The sequence below is a fragment of the Zerene cesonia genome, unplaced genomic scaffold (genome assembly GCF_012273895.1).
Source record: "Zerene cesonia ecotype Mississippi unplaced genomic scaffold, Zerene_cesonia_1.1 Zces_u014, whole genome shotgun sequence".
NCBI lineage: Eukaryota > Metazoa > Arthropoda > Insecta > Lepidoptera > Pieridae > Zerene > Zerene cesonia.
In genome coordinates, this window is record NW_024045144.1 from 115,160 (window position 1) to 132,809 (window position 17,650).

Sequence of the window (17,650 nt, forward strand, 5' to 3'; positions counted from 1 at the left end):
GCCCCATGCCCCTTGCCCCTCGCCCCCACTCACCTCGTCGACCTTCTTGTGCAAGTCCCTGGTGACGTCCTGTATGTGCGACAGACTCTGGAATATCTGCCGCAGCTCCCTCTGCCCGTCCGACTCGAACCAGTCCTCCATATCGTCTTTGTCGCGCAGCTGAAATCGACGGGTTTAAAACGGTTTTTAACTAGAATTTATTACCGTTATTATGTGTTATCGTTTATCAATCAGATAGATTTTCGACAAATAGATGTCTATGTGCTATAAGTGAACACAGTTTGAATTAAATCTATTCGTTGGGAGTCCGTCAAAATCGAGTCTAAACGAGTCGTTTACGTACAAACATACAGGTGAAGCTAATAAAAATGTGTTGTAAACAGCTTCAATAAAAACAAAACTTTAAGACGCAAATGCCCCTCACCTCTCCCGGATGTTCCTTCCTGTACTCCTCCTTCTGCTGCTCGAGCTTCCTCTGGTACTCCTGGTACTCCTGCGACAGCTTCTGCTGGTCATCGTTGCTGATCTGCTGGCCACCTGGCGGTATGATATGCGAATTCCCTTATATTGACTGACATTTACATTCACAGATGATGGATGGATACATTTGGTCATAATATCATATCGCAAGAAATAAGAATACGCGAATTAACTAAAAATTTTACGATTGTGAAGTGAATTTTAAATTACTATGCGTGCGTGCGTGTGCGTACGTGCACTTATGTGAGACTGATGTCTATGTGGTTGTTTATGCGCCTCGTGCGTGATTGCTACGAAAGCGTGTATTAGTATTCATACGTGTGTGTGTGCGGACGTGTGTAAGCGGGTGGGCACGCGCATGCGGGCGAGTGCGTCCTTATGTGTATCCGTCTATGCGTGTGTGTAGAATAATATGCTTATGTGCATCCATATGACTTTGTATGCGTATAATACTCAGCGAACTGCTCACTATGCAGCGATCTGGTCAGCAAGCGTGTACCTGAATCTATGTGACATATGTGTGCGTGCGTGATTACACATAACGCACGATAATTGCAATATATGTATTTGTGAAACGCAAACGCACGCAAATAACAGCGAGATTTGTTTGTGTGTGTGTCTACATCACTACGTAGGTTTGTGTGTGCGTGTGCGCGCGCTCACCGGGCTGCTGCTCGCTGTGCAGCGAGCTGGTGAGCAGGTGTATGACGTCGTGGTCGTCGGCGAGCCCGCCCGTGGCGGCCGACAGCCCGAAGTATCCGCCGCGCGGCAGCACCACGCCCTCCGCGCGGAAGCACAGCTCGTAGTCCGCCTCGTTGTTCGTTAAACCTGGAGGGGGGAGAGGGGGGCGGGGGATATTTAGTATTCATTTTTCTCAACATTAATAGTATTATCAACAACATTAGCCCTATAAATGTTCCCACTGTGAGGGGGGGATGATTATTCATTTATTTCACAAGATCTGGTGCGAATAAATCGCAAAGCCAATTCGGAATGGCTCTGCCATGTTCTGGCAGTGATTGCTTGTAAAGAAATTTTATATTGGTAATTACGTTTTTTATACTTTCAGTTGCCTGCGCAATCAATGAAAACATGAAGACAATTTCTGATACTAACAATGTTAACATATTAATTGTATGTTTATATCTATGACTTATTTTGTTCGTCACAGGACATGACATAACACGACATCAAACGTCGTGACATGTACACGACGTGACATGACATTTCATAACGTAAAGTGACATGTCATGTCATGTCATGTCGACACATTTGCTGACGTGACACGACGTCGCTCACCATTATGGAAGTACACGGTGAGCGTGTTGAGATAGTACTCGATCCTGGCGCGCGTCGGGAACGGCTTGTTGCGGAAGTCGCGCAGACACCCGGACAGCAGTTGGGTTGAGCCATCGCTGGAAAATTAGTAGGGAAATTATAAATATTTTCCACAGGTAACGATATATGCTTGAGAACTGTACGTTGTAATGTAAGATACCAGCCGTTCGCCCCGGTTTCGGCTGGGCTGAGTTACTCGAAGAAGATGAAGCTTAAAATTAATTTTTAGTTTTATAGCATTGAAATGCTTTATAAATGAGAAATTTTGAAAGAATTGCTACGGTTAGGCAAGATACGCAGGTTCGAATCCTGCCTCGTGATCAAATTTTTTCTATTCTTTCAAAATTTCTCAAGATGAAGCTTTCTCATGGTGAGAGAATTTTTGAAATTGGTACAGTTGTTTATATGTGAAAGCATTACAAGCATACATACGAACAAAACACGAATGTTCCCTCTTCATAAAATGAGTTAAGACCTAGTAAATTTCAGATGTAGTTATTTTTACAATATGATAGATGAATGAATTTGTAGAATTTTTCTTCTCACTAGGCAACCACACAAAGCGTCTCCCCACCTAATATAATATCAAGGTACAAATATCAAATATCAAGGTCTCCCCACCTCTTATGGTCGAAGTTCTTCGTGCCATCGTTGATCACGGCCATGATGTAGGGGTTGTTGTGCTTATTGTCGTTGTCGAACGAGTCGAAGATGACGCCGAGTCCGTTCCAGCGGTCTGACGAGCCGAACACATCTCCCGTGTAGTCGCCGCGCTGGCTGGTGTACCAGAACGCCTGGGGAGACGAGTCATATACAATGTAAATTGTCTCCTAATGGAGATACAGCGTTGAAAGGCAGTACTAGATTCCCTGGATACACTGTGACAGTTTAAAATCCAGCTATATAGGAACTTCCTGGGAAAACCTTGAAATTGCAAGAGATTGCTTTCAAAAAAAATCATCAAAATTACCTCACTCAGTCGAAAGTACTGAGGTGACAAAAGAAAAAAAAATACATCACAATCGATAATTCTTTTTCTTACTTTTGTAGTCAGTAAATAAAACTGAAATCCTGCTACTCTTCGTATGGCATTAAAAAACCTACTGATTGTTCGATTTTTCTTTAAAACCAAGTTGTCTATCAGCATATCCAGACTTTTTTCTCAGTGTAATTTCACCACTGCACCATAAAAAAAGAATCCAGATAGGCTGCAAGCAGGTCTGATCTTATCCAGTCTAATCCACGATATCTACCTAATATATATTTCCAATGTGTGTACACGCGTCATCTTCAGCACCAGAGCTCGTCTACTCACCAAACCGTCCGCCCCTATCCTCCCCCGTCCCGTGATCTTGAACATGACGTCCACCTCCCACCAGTCGAAGTTGATCGGCTGCTTGGTCCATATCGCGCCCTTCTGGCTGCGCAGCGACGGCGCGAGCCGCACGCTCTCACCCGACGCTATCGCGTCTGCGAACACCACAAATTGTGTGTTGGTATAAAAAAAAACTCGCACCTTCTTCACAAGCTTCTTGTTCCACCTGTTTATATATAATAGACTCCTTTAGACTGGATTTTGACCCAATTTAGACGGACAGATTTATTCAAACTTTATACACTAATCAAGGATCGATGACAATTCTATATTTATGAGCTTATCTTATCTTGATTAAGATCGCCAGGATTAAGTAATTTCCCATTTCAACTCTGCTTCCGTTTAAGAGCAACTGAGGCTATTTAGATGACATTAATTTTTTATCATTATTTTTAATTGTTTTTTTAGCTATGTTTGTGTATGTATTCATCACGTGATTTAAAAAAAATATGATGGAATAATTGAGCCTGGAATTGATAAATGCTACATTATATATTTATTTCAATAGATTTGTAACATTCAAGTATATTGTTTGTTCAAATGGCTCTCTTTGTATAATATATATGTAATAATATATATTTGTAAAGCAAGCTGTATAAATATTGGAAAAATACAAAAAAACTAAACAGTGCAAAATACTACAATGTGTTTATTCATTTTGTATTAAATTATTCAAAATGTATACACATACATTTTGTCATTTAAAAACATAGTTTTCGCGCCTAAGACACAGAATAAATTTTGAAGTAATTAGGAACAGAGATAAAAATTTGCTTGTCTTCCAATTTCAAAAGAGTGAGAATGACACACGCACACATTTATGCAATCAACGTAGCTAGTCTCGGCCGGCACTATCGGCACACAGCCGCACGCACACATGCGTACATAGCGTCGTTAAGAAATAAAACTACGCGATTGGATAACAATCCATTGATTGTACAAAAATAAACAACCATTTAATTGCTAAATATTGCTTGTGGAATAATTTAACAAATAATCTGAGTGATTGCCTGTAGTGCATACTTTTAACACGTTTTTATTAGCTTCACCTGTATGTTTGTATATGTAACCGACTACTTTAGACTCGATTTTGTTTTACATGATTATTGAATATATAATACAGTTTAAAAATTAAAAAAAAAAACACACTTTAATGAATTTATCACCTGAATTGTCACGTTTCCTCTTATACACAGTGCGCAAGGAAATTATTTAGTCCTGGCGATCCTCATGAATTTATTGTATACAAGAGTTTGAATCAATCTGTTGAAGGTCGGTCAAAATCGAGCCTTAAATAGTCTGTTACACAGAAACATACAGGTTAAACTAACATGGGCGTGTTATAAATTAAAACCTACCGAAAGCACATTTTTATGAAGATTGTTTCAGCCGTTTCTAAGATGTTTCTTTAAAACTCTGTACCACTAGATTTTCACATCCTATCATATTTCTTCTCTCATTAATACCGAAACTTATATAATCATATGCATATATTTTCAATCGAAGTAACACTTGACCCTATTAATAAAATCAGCGGCAGACGCAAAAACCTCATCCAAGCCGGGTCGGCCAACCCCGGCCGACAGACGATAAACAAACAATAATTTCGATAAACTATCGCTCAATCCAGTGGCTGTACACTTTTCGATGATAATAATCTACATAGCAATAAACGATAAGATTAGATACAATTTTTGTTCACGTTTAATATTTAAACATCTAAAATATTACCATATTAAATGTTTGTGATTATCTTATGTCCGGTAACTCACTTAATTATTCTTGATCCTACTAATATTATAAATGCGAAAGTTTGTATGAATGTGTGTGTTTGTTACTCTTTCACGCAAAAACTACTGAACCGATTGCAATGAAATTTGGTACGTAGACAGCTGGACAACTGGAATAACATATAGACATATAGGCTTTTTATCCCGATATTCCTACGGGATACGGCATACGCGGGTGACACCGCGAGGCTGTAACATAACATTTCTTTCACGTCGCAACAAAGGGATTTTACAATGTGATTTCTGTCTGGAGTTAAGAGGCGAGAGAGTTATATAGGCTTCTTTCTACCGCGATATTAAAAGTTGCCATTACATATTACTACAGAAAATGTCTAATTTTTTATCGCATATTTTGAGAGAAGATCCAGAAAGGATTGACGACTGAAAAGAAGGAATAGACTGGATCGGTGAGGAAGGACAGGGGCCTCCGCTTCCTATTAATAATTTATCGTTCAATTATAATATCCCTGGTTAAATCGTAATATAACCGCTTTGCCCACGTACCTGCGACACATACTGTAGGCAATATAAGTTTATTACCCCGTTAGCATTTGTAAGAGCGTATTTTTTGCAACGCTCGCGATACGTCGACCTCGAACTTTTTGCTTCGTTACTATGTAAGCGTGTGCGAAACATTAAAATTGATTTTGAATTTATTCAATAGACGATAACCCCAATTTTATATTGTGCTAGCATCCGCGTAGATTAGTTTGCGGTGACGCTAACTGATGGCGCACGCAGGGGAAGCTCTCAATAGGAAATAAATCCCCCGATATTTGAATACATTACTTATATATAAAAATAAGTCGGGTTTTCCTTCCTGACGCTATAACTCCAGAACGCACGAACCGATTTCCACGGTTTTGCATTCGTTGGAAAGGTCTTGGGCGTCGTGAGGTTTATAGCAAAGAAAATTCCGGAAAAATTTCAACAGAAAAGCGGGAAAAACGAAGCCATCTGGTGGCGAAACGGAGTTCGCCGAGTTTGCTAGTTATTTATATAATACTTCATTGGTACATATTTCGATTTGGTCGCATAGTTTGTAATTAAGTTAATAGTAAACAGACAGACGGTCAACGAAGTACCCTAAAAATCATAAGCTACTTCAAATACTCGACCTACAACACATATATAAATATTAAACCCCCACATTACATTATACAAACTAACAATCCATCAATATGTAGGTCAAGAAATGCGAATTGATATATGTATGAACATTTATTGCTCTAATACCGGCCGCTTGCATACGCACGAAACCGCAAACCCACGAGTGTATAACATTCGCAAATGTCGCCATACATTACTTATTGTGGGAGTCGAGCACGCTTCGGCACGAATTGGGCCAGCTCGCACCGGGGAAGTACCACACCCCCACAGAAAACCGGCGTGAAAAAGTGGCATGCCACTGTGTTTCGTACGGTGAGTGGGGGAGCCGGAGGCCCGTTTCCTTTTCCTCACCCGTCCTAGTCCATTCCTTCTTTCCAATCGTTAATCCTTTCCTTTTCCCTTACCCCATAAAAGCGGGCAGCGCATTCGCAGAGGTACTACTTTTGCGAATGTTTATGGGCGGTGGTGATCGCTTACCATCAGGCGAACCACCAGCTCAGCTGCCCGTTGACATAAAAAAAAAAGCATTAGCGCGAACATTCGTGCACATGTTACACGTTTGCCTGCAAGTGAGTGACCCGCGATCAAGTCGCAAAAGCTGCAATATCAGTGCGGTGCGCTGATGCACGCCGAGTATACCTTCACGGTATCATATCATGTTACGATGCGTGACCTGGCGGGCTGTTTGAAGGTGTTTATCTCTGAGATACCGCATGTTATGTATATATTCGCATGTTGAGATATGCGACAGAGGGAGGGTAATGTTTTTCAAGCGTATGTTTATAATATGTGTGTATATTTGACTTTTATTGGGCACGCTCTATAGCCCAAATCACTGCAGGGCTTTTGACATACGAGTTTTCGCTGCAATATAGTTGTGGTTGTGACATAGGTTATATTATAGTATTTTCTTGTGTTTGATTTTACGCGAATATTATATATTTAGAAATTAAAAAAGCTTTTTAACGGATTTAAAATGCGATTTATTCATTATAATATTATTAACCCGACGTTTCAAACACTTTACAGCGAGCGTGGTCACGGGGAGACACTGGGTTATCTAATTTAATAAAACGACGCCCGTATGCCTTAAATGATATACCTAGTTACAAACAAACTAAAAAAAACTCTCTTAAACGATAGAATCACCTAAATTATATCCACTCGTTGTTTCAAACAGTAACCGAAAAGATTTTATTTGATCCTGGCGATACTAATCAGGTTAATAGGATAAACTCATAAATTTATTGTAATGTCACGTACCCTTGATAAGTACACAGAGTTTGAATTAAATCTGCCCGTTGAAAGTGGGTCAAAACCGAGTCTATATGAGTCGGTTACATACAAACATACAAGTGAAACTAATAAAAAGGGGGCGAGATTTTTTCGTACCCTAAATCATAAGATGAATGCCATCAAAATACCGTCATATCGGTTTTTTGATTTGAAAATAATAATTATCAAGATAAACTACGACGAATTATAAACTAAAACATTTATTTAATCAAATAGACTTCTTCTAGAAGCACTATTGATGCGTCATCATATAGTTTTAAAATTTACCACCGGTTCGGAAAGCGGTTTCTACAGAGAAGAGCCGTCAGTATTAATAAGAAAAGAATAAGAACACATTATAGAATTTCATTATAAATACGACAAATATCGATAAAAAAAACAACAATAATAATTTAATACCAATAGCTTTTGCCCGCGGCTTCGCACGCATTTAATTCGTTGTAAAACCCAATTTTTTTTCTATGTTATTATACAACTAAACCTTCCTCTTGATCTATTAAAAAAAACTCTCATCAAAATCTGTTGCATAATTTTAAAGAGATTTTTGAGCGAACAGACAATGTAGTAAAAATATACATGAGTAAGATTTTAATACACAAATTAAAAATTTTCCACGGCGCGTGCATCATCGCTGCTAAATTGTAAATGTTATCACAGCTTCGTTTAAAAATGTCATAATTTGCATTTCAATATTGTATAAAATGTTTGTTTTCGCTTTATACCAACACAAATTATTTTTATATATATTTACATAACAACCGTAATAGGTATCTAATTTCAATACAGGTCTTATATTTATTGTCTCTTTATAATACACGCAATATTGCATAATGATTTAAAATTTAAGAATCTACGTTCGGAAATTTCCCATAAAAAAAAATATATATTTACAAGCTTTGTCAATTCTTCACTTCCAGTGATTTTTTCCAACTATTTAATAACAAATCTATTGTAGAAAACTTCTAAAGGTTTACCAAAGTCCCCGTTAGGTACTACTCTAGATTCTAAAATGGGACCAAACTCGTGACAACAATTTCCTATCAAAGTCAATCACAACCAATTCTTTGGTCCAAAATCAGGGGGTTTTCCACTTACATCTCAATGGGGTTATCGGATTACAAATTATACAAAAACAATCAAATTAAGAAGCTATTTTAATTTTGAGAAGTTAAAGATAAACAAAAAAACCTTTGTTATAATTATATGTTATCCTTTTGCGTTTCTATTATTTATTAGCACAATCAGATTCTAGAGGTGCTACAATCTAGTTAATTTCTACAGAATTAAAAATTTAACTACCAGAGATTTTTTTCCCGGTTACATGCAAGGGAAATTAAACTCTTTAGTTACATTATACAGAGCTTATTTTCACCTTTATACTAGAAGTAGTTTCGAAACGGCGGTAAATAATCCCCCTATGTATAAAAAACGATTTCAGAGCACTGTGAAATATAATGTTTGAGTTTAAGTGTACTTAAATGCATCTAATTTCCTTCCTCTACATTGGAACAAGACAAACGTCGCAAATTGATGCATTGCTACTCGACTTTTGCGTATCAAAATGATTTGATAAGGGGCTAACATGCAATCAAGCAAAACTCAACCATATTCCAAGAGGGTAGAGTGTAAATTAACTTCAATATATTCTACATCTTACAAACACAACAGAAAGGTTATTAAAAGTTGATGAAAACATACATTTTATTGCTTTTAAATGTGTAACAATCACCTTAATGTGCTTAGTTTGTGAATACTGAACTCATTGTACTACTTAAATCAATATAAAGAAAATTTCTGACAAAAATAAATGATTCTGTTTAGTGCATATATAGCACTTTTTGTGAGGCATCGCAATAAATAATATCCCCATTACATCAAATAATCTTGTAATGCACACTATCTGTCTTTTTATGTGATAGCGGACAACTGCTCAGTTTTTCACCTGATGGTAAGCGATCACCACCACCCATGAATAGAGAGAGAGCAGAGGTAGTGCCTCTGCAAATGCCATTCCAGCTTTAGGGAGTAAGAGATAAGGAAAGGTTTGACGACTGGGAAATGGACTGGGCCTTGCAGGTAAGAAAAAGGACTTTGGCTGTCTGTCTAAATATGAGAGCAAATTCGCAGAATGTAAGGTAATTAATAAATCATGTTCAGAAACCATAAAGATAATATCTTATAGTATCATACTTGCTTAAAATCTAACACACCGCAAATAATAAAAGTAAATATACTTGATTTGAATATAAAATGCTAACTGCTCATCCCAGCTCCACACAGGATAAAAACAAAAATAAAAATATATATAATTTAGTTAGTCTATATCTGTCAATATTATAGCTACCTCAACTGTCTACAGATTAAAGTTTATTTAAAATTGGTTCACTACATTCAGAGATTACCCTCTACAACATTGAAAACTCCCAAAATCACTAACATCACCTCTTTATAACATTAGTAGAAGTATGAATAATTACAAAAAAATAATTTCAAGCTATCATTTATGCCATAAATATTGGTTGAACATTTGAAAAAACTTCACTTTCACTATTTACAATTGTTCATATTTTAAATATGTACGAATCCTATCACAAGAGATACTGGTAATGGCCGATTTTTAGAGGATTATTAAATATATTAGGCACACTCTGTAGCTATTAACATTTTAATGTATTCGGCTAGTGATTAATTTATATAAATTATTAGCTGAAGCACAATGTTGATTGTTCAAAATACACCTACCAAATAAACACAAAAAATTCCATAATTGACCTAGTCAGGAAACATTTCGTTACAAATTATATACATGCAAAATCATGATGGGATATAAAATACACAAAAATTCACTAAGCTTTTTCTAAAGACTGTATGCCGCAGATAGTCAGAACTGAAAAAATGTTTATCAAATTTATATTTTTCCTGAAAATCTTTGTGATATCATGTTTCATTTATTGCTATGATAATGTCATATAATATTCGTAAATTAATAAAGTGTGCCTTTTATCTTATCTTTCGGAATATCATTTGAATAATTTAAATGTTTATAAGCTACCTAAGTTACTTAATTTACAACCCTGATTTGATAATTGATTTTAAAAAAATTATGTGATAATCTATTCTATTTACAAATTACATTTAAAGAATTTCACATTGATCTTTGATAGACTGAAAGTCAGTTAGCTATTTAACATGTATCAATAAAAATTGTACTAATAGGAAAAGATAAACAGACACCGGCCAAAAAATCTGCAATTTCCGCCAAAAAACTTGAACAAGAATTTTAGATAATTAACCGGACACCCAAAAAGGCAATTAATTATCATTTACTATGAATTTGCATTATTATTTATTAACTATACCTAAAAATAGCTGTCATATAGAATAATTTATATTCTAGATTACTATCATTTAATTCAGCGGCATTCATAATGAGATGAGTTAATATTTTAATTCATGAAAACGATAAAACACATTCCAAAAAACTTGAATCTACGCTCATTGCTGTCGTGGAAGCGCAAACAAGACTTGACACGTATCTCCCTTCTTTATCACGCCTAAGCGAAATACGATACATCCATCCTTTTCCAATTTGACAGATTCTTCTGACGTGTCTTTGTCAGATGTGATGTACCGTAACAACAAGCCATGTAATTAAAAAAAATGCACAATTATAAGTTAAAACCATATTTGACTACATAGAGAAGTGTTCAATTAATAAGCCCATACACTAAAATAGCGATAACAGCATCGCTAATATACAGAAAATATACTTACTTCCTCCGTACTCCCAAAACGGCACCGAACCATCTTTTTGCGCTAAGTACGGCGGCTTGAACGAATATTTATATTCAAATCGTCTGTGTACGGATTGTTGTGTACTCGTATTCACTAAAATACACAAAACTGAACACAATAACAAGTTTATACTAAAAGAAGACATCGTTACCACGGAGCTCCCGACATGAACACGGACAGCTCAAGATGAAATGTCAAAATAGTGAATAAAATCTCACAGATTACAAATTTTTTAACGTTTCATTATACGGCTATTATTATTTTTATAAGGATATTTATTTATATCACTCAGCTCTAGTATTAATACTATATTAAACATTTGTGTAAAACAGAAGAACATGTAATCTTGTATATTAGTTTATACTATAATATTGTTATAACTCTCTAACCCACTCTGCCCAGTGTGATAAGAAACAAAAATTTAAAATTTAAAAACTATGTATTATACGATAATACTATCGGAGGCCCGTACCATTTTCCTTACCCTTCCAAGTCCCTTTTCTTTCATCATCACAGTAAAAAAGTAAAGTTAAAGGTATATGTAGCGAACATATATATTTTGTCTAGCTACAGCCTGCCAGCGTAGTACTATCTAGCAGAATATTCCATTTCTTCTACCTTCATAAGAGTAATAGGTACCAAAAAAGAATAAACAGAAATCTATAGTATCTTGCAAATTTCAATTTAAAATAGGTAGGCAGTAAAATACTTCAAGACATAACGATCTGTACTATATTGTGCTGTACAAACAGAATGTCAATTAGTCAGGTATTTTAAATAATTATGATAAATTGACAGTTGATAACAATGTTTTGAATTTTGATGTATATTGTTTATTATTTCTGATTAAATTCTCTCTGACTTGGGCTTTTGCTTGAAAATTTGTTTGAAAAAATTATGAGAGGATCGTAAAGTAATGAAACGTTTAATTACAAAATTTTGACATTCTGTTTATTATTATATATAAAAAAAAAAATTGTGTAGGGTAGAAAACTGGAAAGACTGAAAGTTTCGCTAGAACGTTACACCCTCGATACTTTCTCACAAAAGTAACCTGAAAATGTCTTCCAACAAAAATAAGGCTGATTTTATAGCAATATACAGGCTGGAATTTTACAAAAATAAGAGGAATTGGAAGTTAGGTACCAGAGAAGACGCAATTGGTACAAAAGCGCAGTAGGTACCCCCAATATTCAATATTAAATACACGAGCATACCATTGTGGTTAAAAAATATAGGAGACATATTAAGTAAACTTACAGTTCAGTGCAAAATACGTAGGCAAAAATATGGATGCAATACCAAATCATCAGGGAATATATTTTTCTACATATGCACATAGGTTGAAGCTATTCAATATTTTTATTGTATATGAATGAATTTTTTTAAACTTTAAGTAGGTGATCAGCTTTCTGTGTCCTGCCAGACTGAGACATATTTTTTTGGGAGTCCCCTACGGGAATTGAACCCAAGACCCCTCGGTTCTACGCTAACACATTAACACTGTACCAAGGGGACGGTCAAATGTATTATCAGTATTCATCATCTTCAGCCTATATATGTTCCCACAGCTGGGACACAGGCCTCCTATGAGGATCTTATCAGTATTGGCGGTATTTTATTATTGTGTTATTTTTCTTTTCACCCAGTGTAGAGTAAAATAATTTGCAGGAGTGTTCTCAATGCAACCTATGATGTGGAGGAAGCTTCATCGTCTCACCTCAATGATGCCTTTATTGATACTGGCTCAGGTTTGTTCAAATCACTATATAGTAAAAAACAAAGTTGTTTTCCGCTGCCTGTGTGTCTGTATGTTAGAATCTTTTAAATTACACAACAGATTTTGATGGGATTTTTGAAATTGATAGAGTGATTCAAGAGAAAGGTTTATATGTATAATAGCATTGATTAATCTTCTTTCAATAATTCAAAGTCACGGGCTAAAGCTAGTTAATAGAAAATCATTAATAAATATAGAATTTCTAAAAGAATAAACATAAAACTCAGGATCTAAGAGGGGTTAGAATAACAAACACTTTTCTGTTTTTTTATTAAAGCAGCGAATCTTATACTTTCAGGCATGATAAAAAATGCTCATGAAGTCCCTTTAACATAATGTAGATGTGTCTCACATTATCATTGCTTGAAATGATTCCAGACGCAGACAAATCCTCAAAATCGAAACCCGACTCAGTAAAACGCAATCTCTCACAGCAGTGGCTAGAGAGCATCAACATATGGCCAACGACTGTACCACAACAGAAAACCAGCGATTCCACTGATATCCTACAGAAGTTATTATCAAGAGACAATACAGGTGTTCTCAAAGAGACAGATGCAAAATTGGATCTGTGTTTTAATTGTCCAGGATTGGAGAAGGAAATTAACGATAGGGTTGTCCAATTGCAATCAGAATTCCTGCCAAAGAGAGGTTAGTACTAGTGCGTAGAAATATTAAGTTAGAGAAATACAGCTCTTTTGGGTTGTTTAAAAAGAGAATTAATGCCAGAAGTAGCAATTGAGCTGGTGGTTCGCCTGATGGTGAGTGGTCACCACCGCCCATGAACATTCCCAGAGGTTGTGCCTTTGCGGACGCGTTGCCTGCTTTTAAAGGGAAAGGTATGAGTAAACTATATATATCTGTAAAAAAAGAATGGACTGGAAAGGGTGAGGGATAGGCTACTACGGCTTAAAATGAGGAAATAATTTAACAAAAGGCAAGTATGAAGCAAACAAAGATAATTATTGAAATAAGTATTTTTTCGTCAACGCAAATGGAAATTGGAGTTTGACATACTTAAGTAACTGGCTGAGGTAGCAAATTTCGTCTGTTGCATGTTTTTAATTAAAACTCTGTACACCTATCAAGAATCGGTGACAATTCAATAATTTCATGAGTTTATATTTTCATCCCGATTCGGATTGCTATCTATGATTAAATAATTTCCTTATGTAACATATACTCTGTATTAGTGCAAGTGAGACAATTTAGTTCATTCCATCAAGCGTTCTTTCTTGTTTTCTTTATTATATTTTAAAAGTATCATCATAATATTCATTAAAGTATCTATCGCAGCCGAAATCCGTCCAAGAAGCATAAACACAGCAACATCAAAGGGTGTTCTAAGTAAAGACGACGTAAGGACGCTGGCGGAGTTGCAAACGCAGTACTACGGGGTGGAGCACGCTTGGCCGGAGTACAATCCAGGTGTGCTGTGATGGATTACCTAAAAAGTAACTCTATCTATCTCCTTCTTCACGCCCGAACCACTGAATCGATTTGTGTGAAATTTTATGCAAAGATAGTTAAGGCCCGAGATAGGATATGGATGATGTTTATCCCAGAAATCACCATAACCAATACCTTAGACTATTTTATTTATTTGTTTTTATTTATTAACACTTTATTGTACAATGCCCACACAGTTAACAAAAACCAATAGACAATATCTATTGTACAATTTAGCGGCCTTATCGCTTAGAAGCGATTTCTTCCAGGCAACCTTTGGATATAAGAAATATAAATTTTGAAAGGGTGGAAAGTGTATAAATACATCTATCTTTATTTACTAAGACTATATATTAGTTATCTACTCTAATATTATAAGGAGGAAACTTCTGTACTTTGGGTTTTCACGCAAAAGCCACTGGACTAATTTCAATTTTTTTTCACCATTAGAAAGCTTCACTGCTCACATAGGTTTTATATGTACCACAGGCGAAGCCGGGGCGAACAGCTTGTAGATAGATAAACAGAGAGGACACTGACATGACCATATTTACTTATACATAATTCTGGTTGTAACAATATAAGCGCACACTTGCTTTATTATGTTCTATGTTTTAAAAATATGTTCCATACAAATAACAATAAATAGTTTCCTTAAAACATAAACAATAACAATTTCCAGCAATACCTCCCCCAGCGCTGCCGCTGCCGGAAGTGACCGAACCCGATTGGCCACAGCAATGGGTCCATGATAATCCTAGTGATGATGGTAAGATATTTATTCATTTTTATAAAACACACACACACTCTCTCTCTCACACACACAAACACACACACACACACACACACACACACATTATTAATTATTAAACCTATAACAGCCATAGTTGAAGAACATTGAGTGATTCTCATTCTGGGTAGATTGACTTCAAAAGGGCACAGGTGCTATGTATATTATATTTCGCTTTACATTTTAGCGCAGTCGGTTAAAAAGCGAAGTGTTGTTACAGTGGATGTGGTGGATGGGGCCGATCACAGGTTTTTGTCGTCCGGTTTCTTGAGCTTGCAGCGCGAATTTAACTTAGTCGAGGTGAGTATTGTTTGTATGTATGTCGTTATATTAAAAAACACATAATAGAAATTTTTTTCTGGTTTGGTGCAGTCGTTTGGAAGTTATCCGCGTACGAATACGAATCCATATTTTTATCAACCGACTTCAAAAAAAGAGGAGCTTCCCGGTATACCGGTAAACTTTTTATTGGGTACTTGACTTTGATGATTTTTTGTTTTTATTTGAAAATGCCTCCTGTGTGGTCCATCCAATTTGATCTAGTTCTGTCAATTTGAAGCTGGTTTAGTTTTATTATTAAATACTAGAGGTTCGCCCCGGCTTCGCCCGTGGTACATATATAGCCTTCCTCAATAAATGGGTTATCTAACACTGAAATAATTTTTCAAATCGGACCAGTAGTTTTTGAGATAATCAAACAAACAAACAAACTAATTATGCATGTATATGTTTGAGCAGGAGCGTATGTCATGTCGGTCCGTGGACAGCTTCAGTGAGTTCAGTCGCGGCGCCGACCTCGCGCCGCACGCCTCCGAGCTGGAGCTGGCGGACTGTGAGTGGCGGCTTTATATGCTAACTGGCTTTATAACCAATTAGGACGTTTATAAATCGTTTAAAAAAAAAGAAAGAAAGATACATTTATTACAATTTAATTTAATTAACACATTTATTTATATATTTAGTGACTGTCTATTCCTGTTTTATCCCAAGGGTGCATTCATCACTCAAGTCAGCTCATATCCTGGCTGTGTACCAATTTTACAAAAAAAAAATTAATTACAGAAATCCGAGTACTCTCAGCGTGATTGACGGAAAAAACATCCAAACAAACAGACTTTCACATTTATAATATTAGTGGTTATGTGGTTATGTGTAGATTTGTGCTGGTGGACCGGGAGTGGTGGTTTTATCATCATCATCATCATCAGCCCAAGCATGTTTCCACTGTGGGACTCGGGCCTCCGATAAGAATTCAGGCCATCACCGGTACAGTACAGCACGCTGGCCAAGTGCTGGTTGGCAGATGTCACATGTCATCGAACTTTTGATTCTTGGACATGCCGGTTTCCTCACGATGTTTTCCTTCACTGTTTCAAGCAGTGTTCATGTAACAAATGCGCAGATAAAATAAAAAATCAATTTATTTCCTGCGCCCTCCTCTGTTTTCGAACCCTCAACCAACCAAACCCACTTATTGATTTTAATTTCGAGATCCCCACCACCGAGCCACCACTGCTTCTGGTGGGTTTATAATCTTACTAGCTGCGCCCCGCGGTTTCACCCGCGTAAGTCCGTATCCCGTAGGAATATCGGGATAAAAAGTTGCCTATATGTTATTCGAGTTGTCCAGCTATCTACGTACCAAATTTCATTGCAGTCGGTTCAGTAGTTTTTGCGTGAAAGAGCAACACACAACATCCTTCCAAACTTTCGGATTTATGATATTAATAGGATTAGTAGGATGTTTATTGCATTTATGTGAGCGTAAGTTGCGCGTGAGTGGTGGCTTTATTACTCTCAAAATATGCAAGTATTGTAATAAGAAATAACATAAAATTGTATTTTATATTGATTTGAACATATTTACTTCAATTTTCACAATGTATTAAAAAAATAAACAAATAATTTCGCCAGCAAACGAGGAACTGGACGCGAACCAAGTGGCCCGTATGTCGTCGAAGCAATTGACGTCCGCGATACAGGCGCACGCGCACCGCCTCGCGCAGCTGCTGTGGGAGAGCGGGGAGCGCCGGGTGAGTGGCTTGTATGGCCAATCGGGGTAATTGTTGACGGGGGGGCAATTAACTATTGTCAATAAATAATAATAAACAATAATTTATTTTCCAAAATATAACTTTTGTATACTAAAACCAAACTATTCTATCCAATGACGAATTTTTTTTTTATTTTCATAAAACATGATCTATGAAAATTTATTAGTTTCAAGATTTTTTTAACGTTCAGCAATTACAGAAAAATTATTAGAACTTATTATATATTTCCACTTTTCACAATTACCCTGATTGAGCTGTGAAATTAGTGAATATAATAACCCTATACTGCAATAGTAAGCTCGGCCGGCTTGTAACATTACATAATATACCTAGTCTTGCCATAAATATTGTAATAAAGAAAAAAGAAAATTGTTAACTGCAAATAACATTTAT

General features: G+C 36.3%; 2 protein-coding genes across 2 annotated transcripts in view; one reads left to right on the forward strand and one right to left on the reverse strand.

Moving 5' to 3' along the window:
- Nucleotides 1–11,374, reverse strand: part of LOC119839392 (protein ERGIC-53) — a 15,570-nt gene extending 4,196 nt beyond the window's left edge. The window contains exons 1-7 of the mRNA XM_038365664.1: nt 11,164–11,374; nt 3,134–3,288; nt 2,440–2,612; nt 1,780–1,895; nt 1,144–1,308; nt 425–537; nt 34–159 (exon numbers count right to left, since the gene is read on the reverse strand). Coding sequence (XP_038221592.1) covers nt 34–159; nt 425–537; nt 1,144–1,308; nt 1,780–1,895; nt 2,440–2,612; nt 3,134–3,288; nt 11,164–11,329 — 1,014 coding nt within the window. The 5' untranslated portion in view covers nt 11,330–11,374. The remainder of the gene's footprint in view (nt 1–33; nt 160–424; nt 538–1,143; nt 1,309–1,779; nt 1,896–2,439; nt 2,613–3,133; nt 3,289–11,163) is intronic.
- An 870-nt stretch (nt 11,375–12,244) lies between these two features.
- The window catches only part of LOC119839382, a 10,697-nt gene continuing 5,291 nt past the window's right edge, over nt 12,245–17,650 (forward strand). The window contains exons 1-8 of the mRNA XM_038365650.1: nt 12,245–12,360; nt 12,856–12,935; nt 13,343–13,615; nt 14,261–14,392; nt 15,096–15,182; nt 15,424–15,503; nt 15,942–16,035; nt 17,118–17,236. Of these exons, the coding sequence (XP_038221578.1) occupies nt 12,245–12,360; nt 12,856–12,935; nt 13,343–13,615; nt 14,261–14,392; nt 15,096–15,182; nt 15,424–15,503; nt 15,942–16,035; nt 17,118–17,236 (981 nt within the window). The remainder of the gene's footprint in view (nt 12,361–12,855; nt 12,936–13,342; nt 13,616–14,260; nt 14,393–15,095; nt 15,183–15,423; nt 15,504–15,941; nt 16,036–17,117; nt 17,237–17,650) is intronic.